This window comes from Cygnus atratus, chromosome 2 (genome assembly GCF_013377495.2).
Source record: "Cygnus atratus isolate AKBS03 ecotype Queensland, Australia chromosome 2, CAtr_DNAZoo_HiC_assembly, whole genome shotgun sequence".
Classification (NCBI taxonomy): domain Eukaryota; kingdom Metazoa; phylum Chordata; class Aves; order Anseriformes; family Anatidae; genus Cygnus; species Cygnus atratus.
The window spans coordinates 121,371,989-121,399,043 of NC_066363.1; the positions used below are offsets into that span (position 1 = coordinate 121,371,989).

A 27,055-nucleotide genomic window follows, 5' to 3' on the forward strand; every position below is an offset into this window, starting at 1 on the left:
CTTGTTGCAATAGTAGGGGTCCAGGCAGGGGGAAGGTCCCAAACAAGGCGTATCAGGAGCGGCTGCAGGCTGAGGAGGTGGTGAATAAAATCTTACGTCCATTTCACTAAAACATCAAGCAAACTCCTTTCCTTTTCTTTGGTGGTTAATGTTGGTGCAAAAAAAAAAAAGGGGGGGGGGGGGAACGGGTGCGTGTATGTGTGTGTGTGTGAGGGGAGGGGGGGGACACACAACAAGACCGAGAATAAAAAAATAAATAAAAAAAAGAGGTGCCTGACTTCAGTAGTCAAAGAAACACCTTCCCTGCCTCACATCCGTTTGTGGTTTGTAAAGAAAAAAAAAAAAAAAAAAAACTCTTCCAAAAAAGCACCGGTCTGCAGATGTCTGCAAGAGAATCAACAAACCCTCCTTCTTCTACGGCAGGGCAGGTAACTTCGAGTACTTATTGTTTCCCCCACGCATCGACACCGGGGCGCTAGCTCCGTGTGTGCCGCTCTTTATGGGAGTCTCGGAGTTGGTTCGCTTCTCCCTCCCTCCCTCCTGCTCGCTCGCTCGCTCCCTCTGTTCTTTTCCCGTTCTTTTTTTTTTTTTCTTTCTCTTTTTTTATTATTTTTTTATTGTTGTTATTTATTTATTTGTTTCGTTTGCCGGCGGTGTGTTTCGGTTGCCCTCCGCCGTAAGGAGCGGGGGCCGGGGGAGGCGGCGGCCGGGCCCCCAGTGCAGCCCCGTGGGGGTGGAATGGCCGCCCCGCGCCGCCCGGCTCTCTCCCTTCGCCTCGGCACGGCTCCGCTCGGCACGGCACGGCACGGCTCGGCGGGCGGCGGCGGCGGCGGAGTCGCTGCTCCGAGCGTGCTTCACACAAAGGGACTGGCGAGGGAAGAGCCATTTGCGGCCGCCGGGGGACGGGGCTGGGAGCCGCGGAGAGGGGGCGCTGCCGCGCCCGACATCCCGCCGCCGTCCCCGCCTTCCCCGCCCGGCCCCCCGGCGCCGCCCGGCCCCCCGCCGGTTACTATGGCACCCCCTGCGCTCAGGCCGTGGCTGCCCGGCCCGGCCCGAGCCCGGCGGCTGTGGGTCGTGGGGAGGCGGGAGGGCACGGTGGGCCGGCCACGGGATTCCCCAGTGGCCGCGGGCAGGGCCTTGGGGCAGCCTATGTGAGAGCCCCCGGCCCACCTCCGCAGCTCCTGGACTCTCTCCAAAGCCGTTTTGTGCAGGTTGCACCCATCAGTTGTCCTTTGACTGGGGTCCACCAGCGAGTGGGCCTGAGAGGTTGGGTGAGCCGTTCGCCTTGTGTTCCAGCAGAGTAAAGCCATCGCCCAGAGGCTGTGGTGAAATGAACAGGGATCCACGTGCACACCTCAGAAACCAGGGTCCAAGTGAAAAATAAAAACCATCCCTGACATGCCTCTTGAACAGGGGTCTGTCTTGTGACTGTGTAGGGCTTGGGCCTCTCTGGGCTGTGGGCAGCTAACACCAGGCACGTTATTTCTCACTGAAGTCTGGAAGAGGGAAGCTTCAGGAGGTGGGCATATATAGGGGAGGAAGGAAGAGGGACAAAATGGGGCAGTGAAAAAGAAGAGGAGCAAAACTAGCTGCAAACAAGGGTGCTAACAAAGGAAAGTTGGGAACCCACTGACGTGAGGGAGAGGGATTGACTAGCGAAAGAAGGTTTAACAGACAAAAACAATGAAAGAAACAGTGACTTCAAGACACGATGAGCAATCCCACTGGGGTTCCTGCAGAGTCCCTGGTAGTTTTAATCAGGACAGAAGGGATGGAAGAGAAAAGATACAGGAAAGACACTGTAGTCAGCTTAGATAATGCCATACAGAGGAATTGTATCACAAAAAGAATGTCTTTTTTTCTTTAAATAAAAACAAATTAGTGAGTGGCGCACAAATAGGCTGAGGTGATTGCAATTAGCAAGAACATTTACATTTATTAAGAAGTCGTGTATGTTTCCATCACACACACACACCAAAAAAAGTTGCAATCTGAAGAACTTTTATTAAGATTTTTAATGAACAATTTCAAACAGAAGTGTCTTATAAACACAGCAAAACAAATCCAAAATAAAGATTTCAAGGGGACTCAGTATTAAGGGGAGCAAATCACACATTTCAGGTTGGAGAATCACTGTGCGAGGCTCTATAATCACTACCTCAAATACTCTGATATTGTAAAGAGTCCTTCAAGATAGTGTCAAGTCATGGTTTTCCTTCGTGTCTAACAACCCTGCTTTCAGTAAAGCTTAATTATCTGGAAAAAAATACACAAGTAATGTAAGGAAAACTAGAGGAGACTGGTTAGAACAAATGTTATTTTCTCAGGATTATTTGATCAGAAATATCTCAGAAGATTTTGAGTTGTCCCTTCAACACAAACTAAGTGGTAAAAATAAATATTTACTATAAACATACAATTACAGAAGAATCTCTGTCTCTTTTTTTTTTTTTTTTTTTTCAATAACATTTGAAATCTTCATGGCTTAGGAGAAAAGCTTGAAAACATGACCCAGAAAAAGCTCCAGAAAGCAAAGGAAAAGAAATTAACATATTTTTTAAAAAAATCTCATGATTTTTGGAGTCTGACTCATTATTTTGCATGTTTGGGATTAGACATTTTGAAAGTTAAAAATCCTAAAAAAGAATTTCCTTTGCAAGAAATGTACTCGACGCTTGACAGATATATCACTACTGCTAGTGGCTGATATGTGGACCATAATTTGACAAAATGAATGGGAGACAGATTGCAGCTCTGTATTGAAAAGCTGCTGTTGAGAAACTTGTTATTCATGGGCCATGGATTATTTTTCAGCCTGTTTTGGAGAAAGATGATAGAGATACTGATTCTAGAAAAGCTGGTCTGAGTGACTGGTATATTCAGGTGCCTAATACATCCTAATGCGGAGCTGGAGATGTCAGTAGCGGAATGATTAAACATATGATGGCAGAAACTACAGATTTGGCTCTGTATTTATATGAAATATTACTGATGATTGCCTTAAGAAAGACGCAAGTTCCTAGGAGTCTGTAGGAGTTTACAACTGTACCATTTGCTTTGCACAGCACTTCAAGTTATTTTCAGTACTTAATGATGCAGACCCTGAGAGGTTATAAAATTTTTGCTGCTACTTACAGAGCTGATTTAATCACTGAGATGGTAAAAACACCTGGGATTTGTGGCAGATATCTGTACAGTTTGTGAAAATTAAAAAGCTATATATATATTAATCTCTTAAGTGTTCTTTGTTTCGTAGGGGACGTATTCACTGGGAGCTTTAGGATAATGCATTTGTGGAGACTGGAACTGAAAATGTTAATACTGTTGTAAGGTTTTTTCCTCTGTGGACTGAGAAAGCAAGGCCCTTTCCAGGGTAAGTCAATAGTATACCAAACACAGCCACTTCAGCTCATGTAGGTGCATTTTCTAGAAAAATAATTAAATAAATAAATAAAAGCAACAGATTAAAGAACATGAATCTGATTGTAGAAGCTCAAAATGAAAGAATATTTGTTAAGAAGGGCACTGAGAGTTTTTACAGCCATTAACATTCAAGCGTCTCCAAAATAATCTTGAAAGAGGTTCCTACACTAGTGTATTAGCAGAGTGTCATTGCTTTTCCTATATAAATAGGAACAAATGCCTTGAGAAACACGATCTGTAACTGCTGATACTAAAGAAGTTATTCTTTTAAATGCTGTCTGCTGGAGTGAGACTACGTAGTATGAATTTTCTCCATGCAACGGAGAACTCAGATTCCTTGCCAAAGAGTTGCTGTGGATGCAAGAAGCTTACGTAGCAGACTGGACAAGTGTTTCAAAGGAACCTGGGAGGTCATTAACAGACCAATGGATCAGAAACTCTTCTGAGTTGAAAGTAGCAGCAGTTAGAAGCCTGGGGGAAAACTGGGCAAGGGGAGGTGGGGTGTCATACACACTTGTCCTCAGATGAGGCTTTAATGCCTGTTGGAAGAGAGTGGTGGCCTGGCAGGCCCTTGTGCTGAACCAGTTCAGCCACTCACGTGTTCTCATGGAGGTGCTGCAATGGTTGGACTGTTAGAAGGGAGAGGAGCAAGTCAGTATGTCCAAGATGATATGGCGTCTTATCTTCCCAAATGTCTCATCCAGGCACTCAGTCTAGTATATTGAGGGCCATCAGTAGGCATAAATAATGTTGTCAGCCAAAAGAGGTAAAATTATTTTACTTTAAATGAGAATGTAGCCCAGCATGTTTTTGTTTTAAACATCGATATCCAATTTTATTTGGGATTTCCAGTCAAGGTGTCTGATCATCTATTAAGATAAGATATCTTGATTTTCCTAGGAAGAAGAAGATGTGAGACTGTAATGATAGCATATTATTTATTATTTATTTATTTATTTATTATTACATAGGCACCACAACACCTTTCTCATAAGGTTGGGTCTTTTTTAAAGAAAAGTTTTCACCTACATATTTCAGAACACCTGGATTGGAAAATCTTCTTGCTTCTTGTTTTGTGGGCTGTACTTTGGGAACCAGGAGGTCCAGATAAGCTAAAAGGGGAGACGTGAGATTTTGCCAAGGAAAACTCTCCTGCTGAAATTTTTGCTTTGCTTTCTGACACACAGGACTATTTACCTTTCAGAACAAAGCTCAATGCTCATCAATTTCTAGAGAGTAGTTAATTAAATAATAATAGGATGAAGAGTCTATCTCTTTTGTGTGGATGTCCTGTGTCATGTCCTTAAACTGAGTATGACACTTGGATCTGGGAAGATGCAAAAGATAATGATATTAAGATTACAGAATATTTAAAACAAAGTAATTAATCTGGCCTTTTCATCAGCATGAACTCAAATCCTTTAAGAAATTGATTCATTTAAAATGTTGTTGACATTCTGGGTATGCCCTCATAAGTGAGCATAAATCAGTGTATTTAAACAGAAACATGTACAATATGGTATCAAAGCATTATGGCAGTGATATATGTTTCAGAGTATTTAAACAATTTGCAATGCTACCTAATAGTCTGTCAAATCAAGTATTGTCAAACAGGTAATGAAAGAGGCAGCTATTTTATTATTTTATCCACTGCTCCTGTCTTGTTTAATTCATTTGTGGTGGAAATGACCAGCCCTCTATTATCACACTTGCATGGAAATAAATTGTTCTCATCTCCATAAGGAAGTAAAGATCACTTCTAAATAGTTAAGGAAAGTCCCTGACTTCCCTTTGTTACAAAGTAAAGAGAAAGCCTAAGTATTGGGATGTCTTCTCATTCCAAACAAATGGTACATAGCCAATTTAACAGATAGAGGAATAGATACGTGGGCTGAACCTGAACTGTGCTTTGCATCTTACAAAAGGTTCTTAGCACACTCATCTGCCATTGCCTACAGTAGGAATTAAGCACACAACACCTCACAGAATTTAGATCTTAAATAACCTTGCAAGAAATATAAAAATGTAAAATTCACCTTGCATATTTGCAGCTTCGATCCATTCCCATATGCTTCGAAGACACTGCCAGCTGGTTCAATTCAAGTTACCAAATTTAATGTCGCCTTGCAGGCATACAAACAGTAGGCCAAACCTGAAAGAAAATATTTCACTGGGCCTTAGAATCAAATTATTTCTCATGGTCAGAGAAACGAAGGGAAACATGACGTTCCTTTTTCTCCCTTCCTATATATCCCACCATATCAAATGATTTTATATGAGATACACTGTCCACGTGATATTCAGGAAGGCTCAAAAATACATCACAGTATGCTAGTTCTCAATTGAAAGATACACCCAAGTGTTAAGGTTGCCAATTTTCCACTCTTCCACTTATCTTTTTAAATCAATCATGAAACATCTCAAAGTATAAGAGATCAGGAATTTTTGGTTTCATGCTATTTTTATCTGAAGTGTATAGGAGGACTGTTCTGGGGTTTCAGAAATTCAGAATTTTTTCAAAGGAAAATTGTGTTTTCAGAAATTTATTTTGCAAATTAAAAAGTGTGTCTAAAGGGGTTTTTTGTTTGTTTTGTTTTGTTTTTATTATTGTTGTTTTTTCGCCCCAAAAGCAAGGATCCATAGAAGTTATGTAGATGTTATTTCGGGAATGCATCATATAGATTGCAGATGTCTTGAGAACAGATCTGTACAAATGTTTGATACCATTATAAGTACCTGTCTGTATTTGCAAATATATAAAATATTTGCATATTATCAGCTGAATATGTCAGCTGACTGGTCATGAGAAAATAAAGACAGAACAGAGGGCTGGTCACCACAGACAGGGGACAACATGAGGACTAGTCTGATCACCAGATTTTCCATAGCATTGAAAAAGGAATTCTCAAGACAGAATGCAAGCAAATGATTAATCATTTTTCAGTTCAGATCAATGATGTCATCATTTTTCTTATTGAAAGTCCCAAATAGAGATGAAATTCCACTGCATGAGCTCTTGTGGCATGAGGAGATCTTTACAGACTTACTTAAAACCTCTTTTTTTTCTTTTTTTTTTTTTTCTATGCCCTGCTTTCTCATCTGGTGAAGATGTCATTTGCTAGAGAATGGTTTTCTTCCTCCTTTGTATTTACAATGTCTGTGGAGCAACACCTTGGGTGTTTTGTAAAGCTCCAAGCATGGAGGGTCTTAAAACAGGAGACTCCCACCCAATTGTACAAAAAGTAGGCTACATACTTTCTTTTATGTGCTTTTTGTTTTGCCCAGAATTATAGATGCTAATAGAGAGAGTCCAGGCTCTTTTCTCAATGATTACATATAACCATAGCAAGGAGTTCACAGAGTAAAAATTTAATTTTTAGGGCTAGAAACTTACCCTTTTTTGGTTGGCTTTTGGCTTTTGGTCATTTTATTTTTGAACTAGAGAAAGTAAAAAGCAAAATGTCTTGTTTGAATTTAACCTAGTACCCTAGGGACTTACGGTTAGCATCAGAAAAGTACCACACAAGGGGGCACAGTTGGCATTTGAAGTGCAGAAGGTCAGGACTGAGGCATAGTAAGACTATGTGGGGAGTTTCCATTAGAGCTCCCTGTTGTAGCAAATAAATCCAGTCCCATTCGCATTTGATATACTGATACAGATACATCATCCACATGTATAAGCCATCAGTTTTTAAGGGGTGCGATAAACTGTTGGGACTGCTGGCTTAAGAACAAAATTCCTTTCTTTGCTGAGATTTCTACATTTTCGTGCTGGATCTCCAGGAACTTCAGACCACCTTTCTTCTAACTGCATGTTTTGTTTTGTTTTGTTTTGTTTTGTTTTGTTTTGTTTTGTTTTCTCAATGGAGCTGTCACCCTCAACTGTAATAAAAACCTATCATCCTTTTCTGGTCTTTCTAGTTTGACAGTTTCATGTCACAGCTTTGTTCCACAATAAAAATAAAAAATCTGTAGGTGTTAAAGAAGTCCTTGGAAAACTGTAAGTGATAGAGTCAGCATTTACAGTACGTATCACAACAGGTCTGACTGACCTTGGCAGCAATAGGAGATCACCATTTCTCATGGATGAGCTATTCCTGAATGTCTGTCTTTTATGCTGTATAAGGTAAAAATACCTTTTCTGGATCAAGGCTGCTACTATCTGCTTTTCTTATTTTTTATCAGAAATTATAGGGACATGTTCTATTTAAGGAAAATCTCCATTTCCATTAATATCTGAATTCCTGTGTCTCGTTAATACATAGTGGCTGTTATTTTAAAGTCTTACACTATTTTCTTGTTGATTTGTTTGAGGATTTTGTATGTTTTACTTTTCTTTTTACTGCAGTCGTGCTTCAAAGATGAATGTTTGTGGATGTTCTCCAAATCATCTGCCTTTATGCTGGTTATCAGAGCATAATCAACACTGTTTTCTTGCTGGAATGTCCCTTGGTCTGTTTTTAGCAGGTTACAGCAGTACCTGTGGAAGGGAATGAATAGTCAGTTTTGATTGTTCATCTTTAAAAACTGCTGCTTCAGTAGCATGCTTAAGTACAGCAGTCGAACATGCGCGTTAGTCAGATGCTATGAAGCATGTGGAGGGGAAGCCCCAAGCCATATTTGAAACTATCAAGTTTCTGACTAGTTGTTGAATGCATGTAGATTTATAAGAGCCCCATGGAGACAGTTGCCTTACTACATAATGCCTTAGTGATGATTAAATAGAAACAAAGGATAACTGGAAATAGAAAAGAACAAGGAGAAACTCAGAGTAGTTCACAGCTGTAAAACACAAAAAAAATACCCATCCCTCCTAAGATACCATTCCTCCTCCCCAAAGCGGAATTTTCCTGCTTTGAAGTTATCTTGAGAAGACACAATTTGCAATTTGCCCAAGAGGTCAGCAGGCCCAATCTATTGTACCGGAGGGTAAGGAGGTGGTTTCAAAGCTGAGCCCCTCGGGAAGAATGGTCTGCAAGTGTCTTACTTTCTTTTGAATAAAGTGTGACCTGCACTGGTCGCTGTTGTATTCAGGAAAAGGGGAAAAAGGTCCATGGAAGAAGGTCCAATGTTTTGTCACACAAAATCGTAGTTCAGTGTTAACTCCAAGGTTGCTTTTTAGTCCGCTGGAGAAATATGTAATGAGTATTTACATATGTGTAGCTAGCACTTCAGCAGGGGGGACAGAGAGCTGAAGCATGTGTTTACACTTGGTGAGAGTCATGCATGTTCTACATCTGCCTGCCTGTCTCTCATTAGTATGGGATTTGTCAATTATGTGTAAAAGAAATGTTAGCCAGTTGCAGAGGCTAACAATTTTATACTTTTGGTTTATTTTTTCTCAATTTTATGTTTCTACAAGTTTAAAAAAATGAAATTATATTTGAAAAAATCAGTCTGGGGCAGAGAGAGATGCAAACTGAGAGAACCTAAAAGTAGAAAGTGCCAGTAAAAAGAAACGTACTGTAAGGAAGAGGTTTAAGGAATCTGAGCACAGCTTATTTGTGCTACAATGCCTGGCAACACTGAGGAAAGGGTGGGGAGGCACAATATTTCTGAATTTTCATGTCTGTGTGGGTTTAAGTCAGACCCTTAACCTTATTTGAATATAGCATTTTTGTAGTTTAATATATTTCATACAGAATATATAAAGAAGATTTAATAACTGTCTCTTGGCTGTAGTTTATCTTTACCTCAGAGAAAGCCAAAATGAGTTTCTGTGAAATGGCTGAAAAAGCATACACGGTAAGTCTTCTATCACATTATTTCCAGTCTTGCTGATTTGTAAAAGATCTTTCAGAAAGATTCTTTTCTATGTAAAATGTTAAAGTTTGATTCTGTGCCCAAAATTTATAAAAGGAACTGCAAATAACCAGTGAAAGTTTAGCTTTTAAAACTCCCGAGACTGCTTGCAGTCACATGGAATTTGTGCTAATGTTTAACCCAACATTTTCCCTCAAATAAATAATATTTAGCATATCGCATATTTATGGGAATAATACCAACTAAATATTTTGGAGATAACAAATCAAATCTCTAGGCTTCTGTGCCTTTTTGTTTTTCTCTTTCAGATGTGTGTCACACATAAAGGACTAACTTTGTGAACCTACTCTTAGAGCACTAAGGCCACAAAATGAACAATACTCCCGTAATTAGTCAGCACACCTAAGTGTTCCAGGATAAGACCTTCTGAAGTATCATAGCAGAAATATAAATAGAATATTTAATGTTCTGTTGTCAACTATTGAAAACTGAAATATTTCTGTAGTATTTCACATTCTCTGGATAACTTTGCATCAGACTGAGGTGTTCTCGGTGAGTGGGATTGCACAGAGGCAGTTAGCTATTTTCCTTCTGACGCAAAGCAGGCTGGCCGACTGGCATGACTTAAAATAACAAAATTGCTGTTTCAGGCTGGGCCTGTAGGCATGTATTTGCTTGGTTTCCCAAGCCTTTTGCCTGTCATAGACACTAAGGCATCTCTTAGCTTTGATTCTGCTGCAAAGGTTATTCAAATTTTAATACAAGCTGTTTCCTAACTCTCAGACAAAAACATTAAAGCACAGTAAACTTGATTGGACTGGCCATCAAAAGGTATAAACTACCAATATCAATAAAATTAATATCACTATTAACGTGATCCGTGTTGCTGAAAGTTGGGCCACAGTGCATTTGCAATACAGTGCCTCTTCCAGTGGCTTCCCAAAGTGCTCTCCAGGCACACCCAAAAAGGCCAGGCAAATTCCCCCTTAACCTAACGGGAAGAAATCCGTGGAGATGCACAATTTATAACAAACAAATGGAGGGATATACTGCCTTAAATATTAGCAGTGTTTGTAAGTCAGGAGTTAGTGTGGACACAGCATTCAGGTGTACGGTATTATTACTAGTTCTTCTGTGGAAACTCTGTGCCATCTGGTGTTTCTGATTCAGGAGAATCTCTGTATCTGTTTGTCTTTCTTGAACACTCAAAATCAAGTGTCCAGATCTGCTTTTTTTCTTTCATACAGTTTGATTCATTGGGGAGTTTTTGTTTCTAGCATAACAAAAGTGTAGTTTTGCAGTTAGCTTCAGTAAATTTAAATCTGTGCTGCCACTGAAAATGGTGGTACTGCTCTCCTTCCTTCCCTCCTGCAGCTGCATCCTCCTGCTGCCTCCCTGGGGAGGGTGAGGATGCTCATGGCTGCATGGTCAGCTCTGTCAGGGAGCAGTCTGAAAATTAGTGCATGGCTCAGATCTCAGGTGGATTTGTTTGTTTGTTTTGTTTTGTTTTGTTTTGTTTTGATCTGGCTAACTCTCTGGCTGCATGAACTGGTGGTGAAACAAGAGAAGAGTGTTTACCAAGGTTTGAAGACTTAGGTTAGCCTAAGCCAATAAAGAAACTGCAGCAAGGAGTCCTCGTGATAAACTGAGAGGTGAAACAGGTTTCTGGTGTTAAGAAAGGTCAAACACCAGAAAATTCTGATGCATTTTTTTTTTAAGACTTTCTGTGTAATATATTAAGGACTTGAAGCAGAGCCATTATACAGGAAAAATAAACAAGAGTGGATGTTGAGTGAAAACAATGGTAACAGTCAGCCAGATCACACAGACCTAGGCAGTACGGCAGTACTCGTTGGTCGCTACCTTTCTCTGAAACATTTTTGGAGGGGAGGATGTTGAAAATATGTTTAAATGCACTAAAAATTATCAAAAAGGTCTGTACAGTTTCTAAGCTTTCACTGGGATGAAAACTCATAGAAATGAATTTGCCACTTTCCTTTTTTTTTTCTTCTTTTTTTTTTTTTCTTTCTAAATTCCTTCCATCCCTCTTTCTGCAATTCCTACCTAGCCAGCAGGGCCCATGAAACCTGTCGTACTGGAGGTGGAGTGATTCCACTGAGTTATATCAGTGTGTGAGTTGGGAAGGGAGCAGGGGGACTGCAAGGAGAAGGGAGGGTGAATGGAGGAAACAGATGGATCCTAGATTATGCTGCAGCTGAGATTGAAATAAAATTTCACCTTAAAATGGGGTGGCTGATGCTTCTACGAAGCTCTTGGGGATAATTCATCTGCCGCTTGATAAATTGGCAGGGTTTAGTTCCAGGTTCTATCCTCTATTCTCCTCCATGGTTTGTGTGTGTATACATGTGTGTGAGCTATGTGTGTGTGATTTCAAGATGCCTGGCCCCTTTTTTCTCCTTGACTAACTTCTGAAATAGAGCTGTCAGGATGATTCCAGTGTTTGGAGCCATATTCTTTCTGACAGAATATAACTCTTCTCCTCAGTTTTCCTTTTTTATGGCCTAAAGTCAATGGGAATATTCAATCAACCTAAGGTCAGGTTCTTGAATTTTAACACAATTTCCCATGAGAACTAAAAGGATGAAAATTCCTTTAACACTGGGAATGAAAAGTGGATCTTTAGCTGCCCCAGTAACATAAGGAGTAGACTTGTTATATGGCTATAAAAAACAACTTGACGAGGGTTCAAATATAGGGGGGTGGACTTCTTTTAATTTGTCCAGGAATTTAACACCAGTCACTGTGTTATCAGTACAAAAGGGTTAAGCTGTCATAGCAACTGGCCATAGTAGCAATCCTGAACTTCACTAGGTCAGCTGCAAGAAGTATGTCAAAATAAATAATTTCACAGGTGTATTGAAATATAACATATACAGCCGTATTAATCTGTATGGCATGGAAGGATTTTAAACTATCATTACAGCGGACCATACTGGAATACAAGTACCAATTTTTTGATGAGTCTTTTAAAATATAGGAAAAAAAAAAGAGCAGTTATGGGATAGACAGATTTGGCTAGGTCCTTCTAGCTGATACATGTTGTTATTCAGTGTCTTGAGAGGCAAGGGTTGTAAACAATGGATGAAAAAGTCAGTGAACAATTTTGTAATCCTGAAAAGAAATGGTGACACTTATTTAATTCCTTCAAGGGGAGAGAATTCATGCCTGTGCCCACCCCCACAGAGGGGAAATTCACAGGGAACTAATTTTTTATCTAGGCAAAATTTCCTATATAGTAAACGGAAATTTTAGATCTCTCTAAAGTCTGCTGAACTTTGAAAAGTCTAAATTATCTTGTTCTTCTACATATATCCGGTCTCAGGAGTCTTGTTGTTTGTATTAGTGAAATGGGATGATGAGAATGGAGATGTTGCTATTTTCAAACTCTGAAGATGTAAGGTGCTATATACATAGAAATCCTCAGTTTTATATAGCTTTGGATGTACTAAAAATGTATTGCATTTCATTGTTGATACAACTTTAAATTATGTTGATCAACGAAGAGTCTGAATACTAAATTTAGAGGAAGTGTTTTACTATATATGTTCCATTAAGAAAGGTAAAATATGCTTTATTCATGTATTTAATATATTAAGCACTTTCACTTCCCCAAATGACAGCTGTCGAACTCTGTTACCATCCTCAGTAACAGCTGCAAAGTGTGACATTTTCCCATTTTTCTGTATTTGGAGGGGATTACCTTCCAATAATAAACCTGCTTTATCAATGGGTTAGAAACAGATTTTCAATGGAAACACTGGGTAAGAGTTATATTTTAACTGGAGCGTAGCATTGTAGGTACGGTAAACCCCATAGGGAAACACTTGCTATGGGGAAAAAAAGAGAAGCTGTCTGGCCCATGGCAAGATGAACTAGGAAAAAATCCAGCTTTCTAAATGATGACAAGGCCAATTACATTTAAGAGCTTTATGGAAAATCTACTCTACAGGATGATATTTATGGTATTGAAAGTGCCTCTGTAGATTTTGCTCCTACTTAATTTTTTTCAGTCTTTCCATAACAATTCAATTATTTCACATTGTGTTTTCAGTCTGCTTCATGTTTACTTGTCTTGACTCTCCCTCCCTCTCCCCCTCCTCCACACCCCTTCTCTCTTTCTCATATCTTCTCAGAGCTGTTAGAAAAAAATACTGCCTTTCTGTGTGCTATGTTCTTGAGCTTTAGCAATTTTCCATTTCACTTCTTTCTTGTAATACTTTTTCCATTTAATATTTGGGGAGAAAAATCGTTCAATTTGAAGGTGAGCCAGATACACCATCACAATGTTTTGGGCCAAGTTAGTATTTTCAAGTATAAAGTTTACTTACAGCTTCCTGTGTTTTCCATTCGTCTGTTATTAAAGGAGGAGGGAAAAAAAAAAGTCTTACTTTTACCATCGGCAGCAGGTGTATTTTACAACTGTCACTGTTACTACTCCCTAGTCTAGTCTGCAGCAGCTTGGAAACTCTGTAGGCTTGCTTACACAACACTGTTCTCATGACAGTACAGGTCATTTGTGGGAAGTCATTGGTTTGGAAGTGTCATGAGTATGTTTTGGGGGAAGATGTAATCTGAATGAGTCTTAAGGAAGGCAGTAAATTGAATTAGGTACTGAAAAAAAAAAAAAACACATAAGGAGAGCTTGGTGTTGCGTGGGCAGGTGGTAATCCAACCTGGTTAGGAAGTAGAATGCCAATGACTTTAAGTAGAGTTCAGGGGAGTTGAGATCAAGATGCCTTCACCAACAAAGTGCATTCTACCAGTAGAAGCTATTTTTCAGAATAAATGAAGACTAAAGAAAACAGTAGGGACTTTCAATTTTACTACTGATTTTTGTGTATTAGTATAGAAAACATTTATTTGCTTTTAATCCTTGACTGTTCTGTCTTAGATAATACTTCCTTGCAGTGTGTATAAAGAAGCTATGTAAAAGTGGACGAAAATGATGATACCACTCTCAAGATGCACAGAACTGGCAAACACTAAGATACCACAGCATTTAGGCACCATGGTGATAGATGCCTTTAGAGATAAATACAAGGGAGACAAATAGAATGAGTCAATGCGTTGCCCAATTTGAATAAAGATTTTCATAAAATAACTTGCAGTGTTGGAGAAAGAAAACAAATATTTGGTGTTTAGGTTGCTATGGTGTTGTGGCAGTGAAAAAAACAAAAAAGAAAAAAGAAAACAATGAACAAATAGTCTAAACTACATCATGAGTTTACTAACCAGACCATGTCTTCTAAGTAACTAAGTGAATATGAAAAAATGTTTTAATTATGTAGAGGTTAGATGTGATGCAAACTCATGTAATGACAGCTTTTCCTGTCCACTTAGCTTATAAAGCAGGTTTTAACCATTGATTTAAAGGAGCTCTGGAGAAGACTGTGCAGCAAATGCAGTGAATTCCTGTGTTTGATCCTGTGAATAAACCTTACTTTTATCTTACTGCTTTGGACCTGGTGATAGAAAAAGTAGATTATGTCAGACTTGAAAACGTTTTCTGCTTTTCCTTCTGGCTGGCATGAGCATCTACCCTTCTTTTTTAATTCAAAAGCCTTCTTTTATGATCCTTCACCAAAAGGGTGATGGATACTTTTCCCTACATGTTCTTCTAGGCTAAAGTCTGTTTTCAGCAGATCACTGAAACACGTCTGAGTACATCCTTAAACATTTCATTGGGCATATGCCCAAAGGAGTACATAGGCACATTACAGAGCAGGATATTCTTAAATGCTTTTTAGAATAGAGGCCTAAATGGGAATGAAAAGAGAATAATGTTCCTTGTTTTAATTAGCCAATTATATCCTTCATTTACTGATGTTATCTCCTGTAGTTATGTAACTTCAAGATTACAGAAAAATACTTTAGCCAAATTTTGTTCGATATACGTGTTTCAATAAGCACAATTTCCCTCAATATAACTTAGCTGCAAAGGTACCGATAAACTATAAGTGCTTGCTTCCATTCAGCCATGTTTTGCCAGTAAATGAGTTTGCAATACTGAAAAAGGTTTTAGAGAGAATGAAGTAAAAAGAAAATTGACAACTTCATGATAACTTTTTGGAAGGTGCATCAGAATTTTGTGCCTTTGCTACAATATAATTATTTTTGAATTGGTAATCCTGATTGAGGAGGCAATGGCCTATTTTTTTCTGTTAGACATGAATGAATGAGCAAATCTAAGAATGAAGTACCCCAAACACAATAAATATGCCATTTTGCAGTTTATAAAACATGTGGGTCTGATAAGGCAGCTCAAGGAAGTCATACTCTGTTTTTATGGGTGAACAGCTTGAAAAGTAGAGTTCTGCATCATATTTTGGCAAGACTAGTTACTTGATCTAATTTGTAGTCCATTTACTGGGGGTCAAGGGTGAGAAATTTAAGGATAACATCCACCTCTGTTATGAAGCTGCCTGGAACTCGTACAAGCTTCCATATGGAGGGATAGGGAAAACCCTGGGCAGAAATGATAGTTAAATTAGATATCAGAATTACACTAGAGTTGCTCAAATTAGGGCTCAATAGAATAGGTACCTGGATTTTTTTTCCTACTTAACTTTTATTGAGAACTCGCTCAAGAATGGCAGATTCTGCCAATATTTTTCCTTGTGACTTTAAATAAAAGGAAATCTCCCAAATACACACCTATGTAGACATTTGGAATGTAGCAAATGTGTTTTCTTTATGACTGAGAAATTTCAGCTGTGAGCAACTATATAGAAAAAAAAAGCAGAAAAAACACATCTTCTGAGGTAGATTAAATTGCATTACCCAAAGAATATGGGTATGCATTTTATAATTTATGAAAAAATTAAAAATAAATAAATAAAAAAGAATTGAAACTCGATTCTCCAGTGCTTTCAAATGCCTTTGTAAAAATGAAATTGAAATGGAATATAGGAACTGAAATGGCTAACAAATATTTTGCTCTTCATTTTCAGCATGTACTCATCAATGCATGCTCAATGTAAAGACCTCATCTATAATTTGGAAAATCTTTATAAATGAAATTCAACAAAAACAATGGTCTCTCTAAGGAGAAGTGATCTTATCCAGGATAGTACATGGTGTATTTTCTATGTATGTGTGCACATCCATGTCTGTAGACACCATCTAGGGAAGAGGAAAAAGGTAGGGAAGAGTCCTGACAATATTATTTGTAAAGTAGCTGTACCCATTCATTCACTGAATGATGTTGTACCATCTAAAACACTAATTGGATTGCACGATTGCATGACTCTCCAGAGTATTGCATCTCAGCAATAAAATCCCCACAGAGTCATTTATCATGTCAAAGGGTAAGTGATATTTTTTGGGGTATTCATCTGGATAGATGAAAAACAAACACTGCAGTTTGGGAATTTACAGATATAGAGACATGACCTGTGAGTGAGTGATCTGCAAGATTATGCACTGAATGTGCTTCAAATGGCAACATAGAAGGTATTTCAGTATATAAATATTAGATGTCTCTTTTTAAGCTTGAGATACTTATAGCTCCAGCCAACCCTCTAACACCTCTGGATGCTTCCATAATGCAATATCACAATGGAAGTCAAAAACCATGGAATAAGGGAGTCCATGAAGGAATAAGGGAGTGGATTTTGCTATTAAGAAGGTATTATTTTTTTATTAGCCCATAGCAATCTGTTTAGGGCACACCAGTCTGTCTTTGCTAATGCTGTAGGGATCTCTGTTTAGCAGTCATATTGGGTGAAGTCCAGTAAAAATATCTTGGGGGGGATCAACATTTTTCTAAATTGTATTATTTTTCCAGTTGAGAACTTTGGTCTTGAGTCTGCAAAAATCAACACTTTTGGTGGAGTTTAAAAATATGAATAGTGGAGACCAATGGGAAAGGCCTTTAATTTTTGAAAGCACATCCAACTACACTCTACAGACAGACTTATATACTTAATACTGAAAATATCTATCTTGCCTTATTTCATAGTACCCCAAATCAACTACAAGATAAGGCTAGGAGCAGCTTCATCCTGAGTTATGCCTGTCTGCAGACTGGCGACATGTCTCTTTTGGACATTACGAGACGTGCACTTTTAATCATACAGACTAGCATGGATTCTTAGGTCATATTCAAGCACTACTGGAATTTATGAAATAGATATTCTTTTGTGCAATTAACCAACATAACCTAAACCAGTAGCCTTTACTGGTCTATCAAGTATACATGTGTAGATCTTGCCCTCTAGCACTCACACTCTGGAGTATCCCAACTAATGGTTTCCTGGGTATCCAGGGATAAGAGACTGCTAACAACTGAGTAACAAGGCGTTTCTTCTGCCAAGAGGGAGGTTTAGTTGTCATTTGGGCTCAATTAGATTTTTGTTGATGACGTTTTATTGTTGTTGTTGTTTTTAGTATATATGAACATAATTTCTTGTTTGTTTAATCAGGTGATGAATTCTGGGTTCTTTCTGCTTGTATGTTGTTAGCTACATTGGTACCATCGTGCTTTCTCTGTCTCTCCTAGGGGGAACTTTGGCAGGTCAGGAGCAGTAAAATACTTCTGCATCTGACTGTCTTAGGGAGGAAAAAATGAATGAGGAAAGACTCATTCCTTTTTTGTTCATGAAAAAAGTGCTTAGAAGTAGACTTTATGTTGTGACTCCTGGGAAAAGGTAGCTATCTCTCTCTGTTTAAGCTAATGTGACTTAACTGTAGAGGCTAAAGGACTTTGGATAAACCCTTTCTTATTTTTCACAAATCCACCGACTTTCCATGCACCATCTCTAGATCTCCCCAGGACTTGTTAAGAAACTGGTATCTAAGTTGGATGCCAATAATTGGGCTCACCCCAAAAAGAAATTCTGTTATATTAATCCAAAAAGTGATTATGCAGTACATTACTGCAGTGGGGAATGACTGAAACTGTTCTTTATGCTCATTTTTCAGTAGGTGTGTGGACTTCGGTAACTCAAAATGTTTCAAAAGTAGTGTTACACAGAACTTAGCAGTAGGGAATCCAGAGGGCAGAGGCACATCTGAAATCCTTCCTTCTTCAGAATTTAAAAGACTTCCCTACATTCAGTTGGGATTCTTAGTTCTTCAGGAAGTCTATGTAATCTGTTCTGAAATAATAGATCACGAGAGGAAGGTTGGGAGCTAAAGCAAAAAACATTGGGCAGAGTGATGGAGAAAAGGCATTAAATTTCTTTTAAAAAGACCTCTAAAAGAAACTATTTTTGTCTTTAAGATCTGATGCAGCTCACCTAATTTTAAGGACATAGCTGAGGTGAAAAAAGGAGTCATTTACTCTAATTTCCTCCAGTTGAGTATGGAAAGTGGTGTGCAAAACCAAATTCTAGGCTGATCCCACCACCTCCGGTTGTCTCAGTCCCTCCCCACTGACTGTAAGGGTAGACAGAACAAATTGGATTGTCACTTAAGAACCAGGTATTCTAATGGGATTAAAACTCTGGCCTTGAAAAAAAACACGTTTATAAGAAGATTATAATGCTGAAGGATGGAGAAAAGTACCTACGGGGATTGCTAAAAGATGTGTAATTTCCACTTATTTTAATGAGACTATGTGAATACTTTGAAATCTACTGAGGTTCCGGAGTACCTTTGGAGACTAGGTCTGGAAATCTGAGTTTTACTAAAAAGAAGTGGAATTTAATATATTAAAAACTAAGTTATACATGAAAATCAAACTTTGAAGGTTTAGACAGTTAAGTAGTTTTCCAAATTTTAACCTTTTTCCATTACCTTGTTAGGGCAATTGGACATTTAGTTTAATTAGGGTTCTTTGGACGTACATAGAATTTTAAGGAGAAAAATACTACTTAAGACAATAAACAAATTCAGCAATGAGAAAAGTGTGGGAGACCATCACGTACAAGAACAGAGATTTAAATTTAGGTAAGGAATTCCTCAACACCTGAAGTTGACCTGGAAGTGGGAAAGGTAATATTTACAACTTCATTTTTGCCCAATTGCTTTTATATATATATATATATATATATTTATATTTATATATTTATATATATATATAATTATTTTTCTTTAACTGTGTTCTTTCTTTAGACACAAGAGATTTGGACTGGACTTTTGTAAAATAAGGTAAGCCTATTCTTAAGTTACTGTGATCATGAATATATTAACTGTTACTCAATTTTTTCCCATTTGTCATTCTCTTTTAACTGCATCAATATGGTATGATTTCCATCTGTTTCAGCAATAACACAGATCTGTGGCACAACAATGTTACTATTAAAAAAAAAACAAAACACAAGAAAAACACAAAAAAACTTGTAAAGTGCAATCCATGAGAACTTTGCATTATATCTAAATATGCTAGTAAATCCTGATTAGTCTATAGAAGTGACATACCCGTCAGCAAAATACAACAGAAGTAATTATCCAGTCAGCCTGAGTGCACCATGAAGATGAAATTAAGTTCTTTATTTAAGGGGTCTTCAATAAAGTTTTATTTTATTTATCATCAGTGAAAACTAAATAAAAGTTAACTTCCACAATAAATGAAATAATTCATATAATTCCAAATGCGATAAACTTGAATGTTACATAGTTAATAAACATCTTATTCCTACATTTGGGCATGATCATTCAGTTTTTAAACAGCTTAATATATTGCTTCTTATTAATGTGATAAAATGTTGATAAGTGTAACTAGTTTGTGTTTGATATGCATAGAATACCAGAGTATCAGATTATTATTATTATTATTTTTTAGAATAAAAGGAAAATCTCTATTGAATGTGCTATGGAAGCAAGCATTTTTCCAGTTCAGCAGTTTCTGCTGAATTGTAAACAATTGGGTTGTTTCAAGAGGAGAGTAGCATGGTCTGTAACTCCGACAGCTAGGAGTACTTTAGTTTACTGCTTCTACCACCTGCCTCCTGGCTTAATATTGGAAGCAAGAAGCATGCAATTAAGTATGAGGAAATGAAAATAAATGACACTGTTCATTGCACATTACAAAGTGCCTGGCAGAAAGAATGCAGCTTGCCTGGACCCAGTGACCCCTGGGGAAAACATGTCTTGTGCCTGGGAAAACGCCCATGCATCAGACACTGACCCTAGTTTTATCTGTTATCAAACACATGGTTTTATTCTTTACAATTTTAAACTTTTTTTTTTTTTAATTTTAATCGTCTTCTGAAAGGCAGGAGATATTAAACTAAAGTGAAATATACTGCATGTAGAGAGGCTACAGCACACCAAGCATGCAGGGATGTCTTCTTAATGATTTCTTGAGAAAAGGTCTTTGGATTACACTTGCAATAGGACTGATTTTAACTGATTATAAAATTCTAAAGGTGATTTTTTTTTAAAGATTAATTCCAAGTGAGCAGCAACATTGTTTTGAATGCAGTATTACTAGGTATATAACTCAGACCCACCCCTTGCTCAAGAATCCGAATGTTTAAAACCTGATTCATTTAAAAATGCCTAATTTGTGAATGCTACACCTTTTTTTCTATATATGGCTCATGAAGTTGTTAGAATGTAATAGTAATAATTGGTTTTTAGTCATTCATCCTAAATTGTCTAAGCACCCTTACAAAGCTGAGTAAACATTATCCTGATATTACAGAGTAGGAAAAAACTGCACTATAGAGAAATCTGGTGGCTTGCTCAGAAGACGTAGCAAATCAGAGTAGTTGAAAGTGAGATACCCAATTGAACAAGAAAATAGAGTTTAACATAAATCATGTTTTTCTGCTACAGAAGTCAAATTCATCTTTTTTGGATCCCAGGTGACTCCAATGCATGAATTCAGCCACTACTGTTTTTTTTCTGGGTGGCCACATATAAATGGCAGAGAAGCTTTCATAATGAAAGCAGAAGCAGTTAGTGACTTTCATGTCTTCATGATCTGCTACAAAACTATAACTCAGATGAAGTTTGCTGAAGTTTGTAAACTTTTCAGTGAAGGTAAATAGCCAGTGAATGTTAGAAAACAGATAATTCAGGTAGAAATGCTGCCAAGACTTTGTGGTTTTTAATGATTTCATCTTGAAGAAAGGAGCATCTTGGTAACTTGATGGGTATTGTTTTGAGTGTCATTTTATTTACCCCATAACCTAAAGTAAAACTCAAGGGTGCAAACTCAGAAGGAATTGAAACTGTGTAAGGATTCACAGACCCTCCAAACCAAAACCACCAACTTTCTCATTTCTGGCTGAATGAAAGCTGAATGAGTTCTCTCTCTCTCCCACCCTATCCTTCCCTCTCTCCCTCTCCCTCTCCCTCCCCACCCCCTTCATCCCTCCCTTCCTCCCTCTGTCTCTCTCCCTCTCTACTCTCCCTCCCTCCCCCCATCTCCTTCCTTTTCTGTATGTTTAATATTGCGTGCAAACTCTATAGAAGAAAACCTTTTTCCTCCATATTTTAGGTAAGCTTAACATATTCTATGAAAGGTAGTCTTTATTGCACTTCTTAATATGACTTTTTAGACTCTGATAAAAAAATAAAGGCGGGGGGGAGGGGGTATTCGGATGTCAATCATTCAGTCTCTGCTAGTTAAAATGCATGTCTTTCCAGAGATGCTTTCTATCCATAGTCCTGCACAACATGAAATATGGTTGACAGCTATATTACCACACTGCAGATTGCAAAGCAATTCACATTCACACTTCTAAGTGCCTCTCCTTTCAAGACTTATGGATGTATGCCAAATCACTTGCATTGGGGTATATGTCCTTCTATATGTATTTTATAGAATAGGCCTTTGGTTTCCATTAAAATCAATGTAGTAGAGTCCAAAACAGCTTTTCTAAAGACTGTACTGGATATCAGGCAAGGTTAATAATTAAATACTTCAAATATAATATGCATCTTCAACATATTTCCATATTTCAGTGTCTATATTTAACGTGGTATTTTTGGTATTTAGGATGGAAACTCCACTGATAAATTTGACTGTTGACTAGGGTTAGGTTTGCTTTCAATTTTTGCCCTCACTAGTGTGTCTGTAAAAAATGAATATATGATTTCATACACCGCTTAGGTAATGTTTCCAAAAGTAATGGATCAGCAGACATCTAAGGAGTTTAAGGTCCTATGCTAAAAAAAAAAATAAAAAAAAATCATTATCTCAAACGAAATGGGAGAGACATGCAAGATATCCTCCAATTCCTTTTCATCTAGACAAATAAGTGACTACACCACGTCATAATGCCTCATTCTTAGTCACTGTTCACATATTTCATTATAGTAGATTTGAATGACAAGTTAAAAAGAATGATCAATAGAGATGGTAAAATAATATTAATATTAATAATCATTGAAATATGAATATGCTTACTATTAGTCATATTAACAAGATATATGAAGTAAACTGATAGATTTTAAAAATAGGGGGCACATGACAAAAAAGTTAGTGACAAACCTGATTTTTTGGAAAAGGAGAGGAAACAGAGATGCTTTAAAGACATCTGAGTAAAATCCAGTCTCCAGTGAATGTAGCAAGTCTAATGCAAGACTAACCTGAAGGGGGAAGATGAGTAGAAAAGACGTAGGAATGACTGTATGCTGTAGAAAAGTACATTGCATCTTTCTATTTATTTATTTACTTTTTCAATGAGATTATCATTTTCCCTTAGGCTTACTGAACCTGGAAGACAGCAGCAATACAGTTTTAAAATTGCCTTAAATTTAGAGGAGAAAAATAGAAATGCATGGAAATCACTATTGCTGGCTGTTGTTAGTAAATGAAAAATCCATGAAGTATTGCACAAGTTAAAAGGATGTGGTCTACTACAGTGGGGCAGGTACAAGATGGGCTCATGACTTGTATTTCTGTGTAACATTACATTTTTGTAGTCCACAGTCCCTGGAGGCCTGTATTCTCTAGAATGAGAATGGATTTCATACAGTGTTTTTCTCTGTAATTGTAGCATATGTGAAAACTCCTGATCTGTATCTCAAAGATGTTCTCTAAAATCACGTTCTGTGATTATCAAACATCAGTACATCCATTTATCAAAATAACTTGAAAGAAATGATAGGGAACAGGCAGCTAAATGTACTGCAGTGGTTACATTAGATAATTCTCCACACGTAAAGCTGAAAATGAAGCAAACTGATGCCTTTAGAAATGTTGGCCTAATTAGTAAGACAGAAAGTATGCTGGTTAATTTCAAAATGCAGAAAAGAAATTTCTGGAGATTAAATATAGTTAGTAAGAATTACTATACTGGGTCACACTTCCTTTTATCTCTGAAAATGACCCATGAAGGGTTGTGAGAGTAGATTACAGCAAACAGTAGAAGTACAGTTTGGTCTTTCACTTGGTATGCTCACATACCTTCAGCAGTAACTTCCGGTAGCTCTAACCCCCATGAGTTTTTCTAATCTCTTTCAAAATCTTGAAGATCAAGTGTGTCACAGCAAGAAATTTTCTCTATTGAAGTGGTGGAAAGGAAAAACAAGATCTAAAAAGTGAGAAAATTTTATGCTTTCTTCACCAAACTGTGAAGAAACAGTCATAATTATGTAAGTCTTTTCTCCAGAGTTTTATCAGCTCTAACATCATAAACTACGGTGGCAAAAATCAACTGAAATACCCAAAAAGAAGCTGTAAGCATCATAAACACAAACAAAAGGCAGAAAATCCAAACTTATGATCAAAGTTGCAGCTATCCTTTATATTAAAATATTTCATAAATTTAAAGAACTGTTTAAAGGGGACAGTAGTTTTTGCCCAGGCTTTCACTTGCAGGCCAACCAGATGCTGGAGATGAGAAAAATGTGGAAAAATAAGATGACCAAAGAGGCTTAGAACTTACATTAATGCAAGATGTGTGGATGAGTATATAGGGAATTACTTGGTAATAGCAGCATGCAGTTGAACAGGGAAAATAAATTTCAGTTCAATGCTGTTGGTTTCTAAAGTTGAATTCTGCTCAGATTACTGGATGGGTCATCTCAATATAGTGAAATTTATGACACAACAGCAGGTGACTATCACCTGTTTCAATCCCAAGATAAAATGTGGGTTCCCAGATGTTATTATCCCAGCTGTTGGTGTTATTATCCCAGCTCATTGGTGTCTGGCTGTAAATGTTCTCCAAGAGCATTTAGTGAACAATTCTGGAGACTGATAATCAGATCCTCAGCTGCTGACAAGGATAAAAGGCATGAGTGTGAGGAAAACACTGAATTCTCAGTTTAAGTCCCTGGTGTCTTGTGCAAAGACCTCCTGCCAGAATATGTTAGTCTAGCTCTTTAATTTCTCTTCTTTTGTACTCTGCTATTGCCCCAAAGAGCTGAAAACACAGCAAGTCCAAAACTGCGGTATATTAAAACCCATTGTGTCTTAGGAGCCTAAGAAAAATGTTGAGAACAAGATTAAATACTTATCTAACAGAAACTTTGGAGACAGAGACAGCTCTTTATATTTTTGGTTTAGCTTTAAAGTGGAGACCAAAGTCATGGCTCCTGGTCAGGTGCATCTAAATAAGAAAGGTCAGAATTCAAGTGAATGTGACTAGTAGAAGCTGAGGATCCTGAAATCTATCCACACTGTACACATAAGTATGGCCTAGTATGATGTGGAGTTTTCTTTGGAAGATATCTTGCATTTGTGATCCCAGAATTGTGAGGAAAATCTGCTATTCCCTAATGAGTGTACAACAGTCTTGAAAAAAGAATGCTGGGAGGTGAAGATGAGTTACACTGGAAACGAGAAGTATTCATAAAATATAAAAATATGATGTATTAGCATAATGTCATTGAGAATTAAGTGTTATGATCTTTCATATTTTTCATTGGTGTTCCATAAACTTACAGCATAGCAGGTTAATGTCAAATATGTACACAAAATCTTCCTACTGTACATGTGTTCTATACATTACTATCTTCTGACTTTAAGTAAACACAACACAATGTACTCTACATAAATATAGTGCTACTGAATCATAACAAAACTTTTAAGATATCTATTTACCATAAGAACTGTGTCAGAATCTCTCAGTGAAAATACAGATTGGTTGAAATTGGAAGTTTTTCTTTCTTTTGTTTTTTCTTTTCTTTTCCCAGAAATGTACCAATTTCAACAAAACCTTTTCAGTTTCAGGAAGGATCTTCTGGTTAAAAATGAACAAACCTTAGAACACCCAACTGGCCAGTGGATGTGTATAAAGTAAGAGAGCACAAAGGTCAGTTTATTCCCCTGCCTGCTTTACATGACAGTCTTGAACGTGAATTTTCCCTCTTGATAGTTTGAGTTTCCCCATCTGAATGTACTCCACTCTGTTTACACATATACATAAGCGACCATTTGGGAGATGGACCTACAGACTAGCTCTAGCACAGGGACCCAAGTATTCAAGGGGAATAAAAGATGCTCAAGTTCTGAGAAAATTTTTGCATGTTTCAGAAAATGTCATTAGAAACAGAATTATGACCAGTTTGAAAGTAAGAAAAAGGACAAAACTTCCAATGTATTAATGTATTATTGAAATTATTCAATATTCAATTATTATTGAAATATTTCAATATGTAAACACTACAGCAGTAATCTACCTCTTTATTTCCTGTTAGAGAAGTAGCGGTACATACGAGAATTCACCTGGCAGACAGAGAAATGTTGCCCATACTTGTAATCTGTAGAGACAGTGACAACTTCTTGTTCAGGCAAAGAAAGGTATGAATTTAATTCTTGTTTTAGACTTCTGGAAAAGCACACCCCACTAACCCAGCTGCACTGAAGACTAGGCTGGCAGCAGGTCCATCCATGCAGCGGCCACTGACTATCAAAGCCAATTGTTACCGAAGTGACAACGAAGAGATCAGTCCTGCATCTGCTGAAGCCAATAGGAGGAAACAGAAAATAAATAAATAAATAAATAAATAAATAAATAAAAAGGAAAAAAAAAAGCCCAAATCCTCACTACATTCACTTATGTGGCCGTGTATCTGCTTATCATAATACCCTCTTACCTTACATCTCATTTAGCTATCAGGCAGTCTCCTGAAACATAAATTCTTTGCTTGTCCCCTTGTTTTAAGATTTTACTTTACTTAGAATGTTTGACTCTATTTGCAAAGGAAGGATAAAAAAGCATTTTATTTGTGCTATGAAATGAGAGTGGAACAAGCTCCTACAGACAGGCTGCTTTGTTGAGTCAAATTTATACTCTCATTTTGAGTGTGGAGCTTATACCATTCTTCACTTCACAGGAAAAGAGATGCTTTACGCTAATACATAGTAATCTCTGTACAATCCCTACTCACTTTCTCTGCTTTCAGCCACGCCCTAGTGGGAAATTTCTCTGAGAAATTAACATGGGAATTGGCTTGTAACTGCATTTTTCAAATATATTTATCAGTTACATTTTTTGTACTGTTTTGACAAAGAGATTTTACTAATAATAGTAATTGATCTTTGATAACAGATAAAACCGAGACACTGAGAACTCCTACATGTGGACCGTTTACTTTCCTAGTACATTTTGAACATGAAATAAGTTAAATTACTGTTATTTTCAAAACATATTTTAAATTGGAAAAAAGATGAGTAGAAAAATATCAAAGCATTATGTTCAAAAATCTAAAAGGTGGAATGTTGTTTTCTACAAATATTAACTGTTGAGAGTGAAGTTGGTTTTAGATGATCTCACACTGTTTTTGTTTTCTGTGATCAGTATAATAGAGTGGTTGCATATAATAGATAATGCTAGCCATGTCGGTACGGGTGTCTTGCAAAAGCTAAATAAATAAAAAGTGACTTAGCTTCTATTTACCTTGCAGCAGGTGAACAAATAAGGTGACAGAGAAATAAATTATTTTTTCCTGCCAGCTAAGCATATCGTCAATCCTTCTTACTAAAGTAATGAAGCAGGGAAAC

General features: G+C 37.5%; 1 protein-coding gene and 1 long non-coding RNA gene across 4 annotated transcripts in view; one reads left to right on the plus strand and one right to left on the minus strand.

Moving 5' to 3' along the window:
- TOX (thymocyte selection associated high mobility group box) overlaps nt 1–807 on the minus strand; it is a 223,762-nt gene extending 222,955 nt beyond the window's left edge. Inside the window, exon 1 of one of the 3 annotated variants that reach the window (XM_035553224.1) lies at nt 1–807. In XM_035553224.1, coding sequence (XP_035409117.1) covers nt 1–102 — 102 coding nt within the window. In that variant the 5' untranslated portion in view covers nt 103–807. The other 2 variants (XM_035553229.2, XM_035553225.2) reach the window with 2 other exon arrangements.
- LOC118251261 (uncharacterized) lies at nt 334–26,039 on the plus strand. The gene is made up of 4 exons (XR_004779732.1): nt 334–428; nt 19,264–19,299; nt 25,277–25,364; nt 25,877–26,039. It is a non-coding gene; the product is annotated as an uncharacterized LOC118251261 (long non-coding RNA).
- The last annotated feature ends 1,016 nt before the right edge of the window (nt 26,040–27,055 follow it).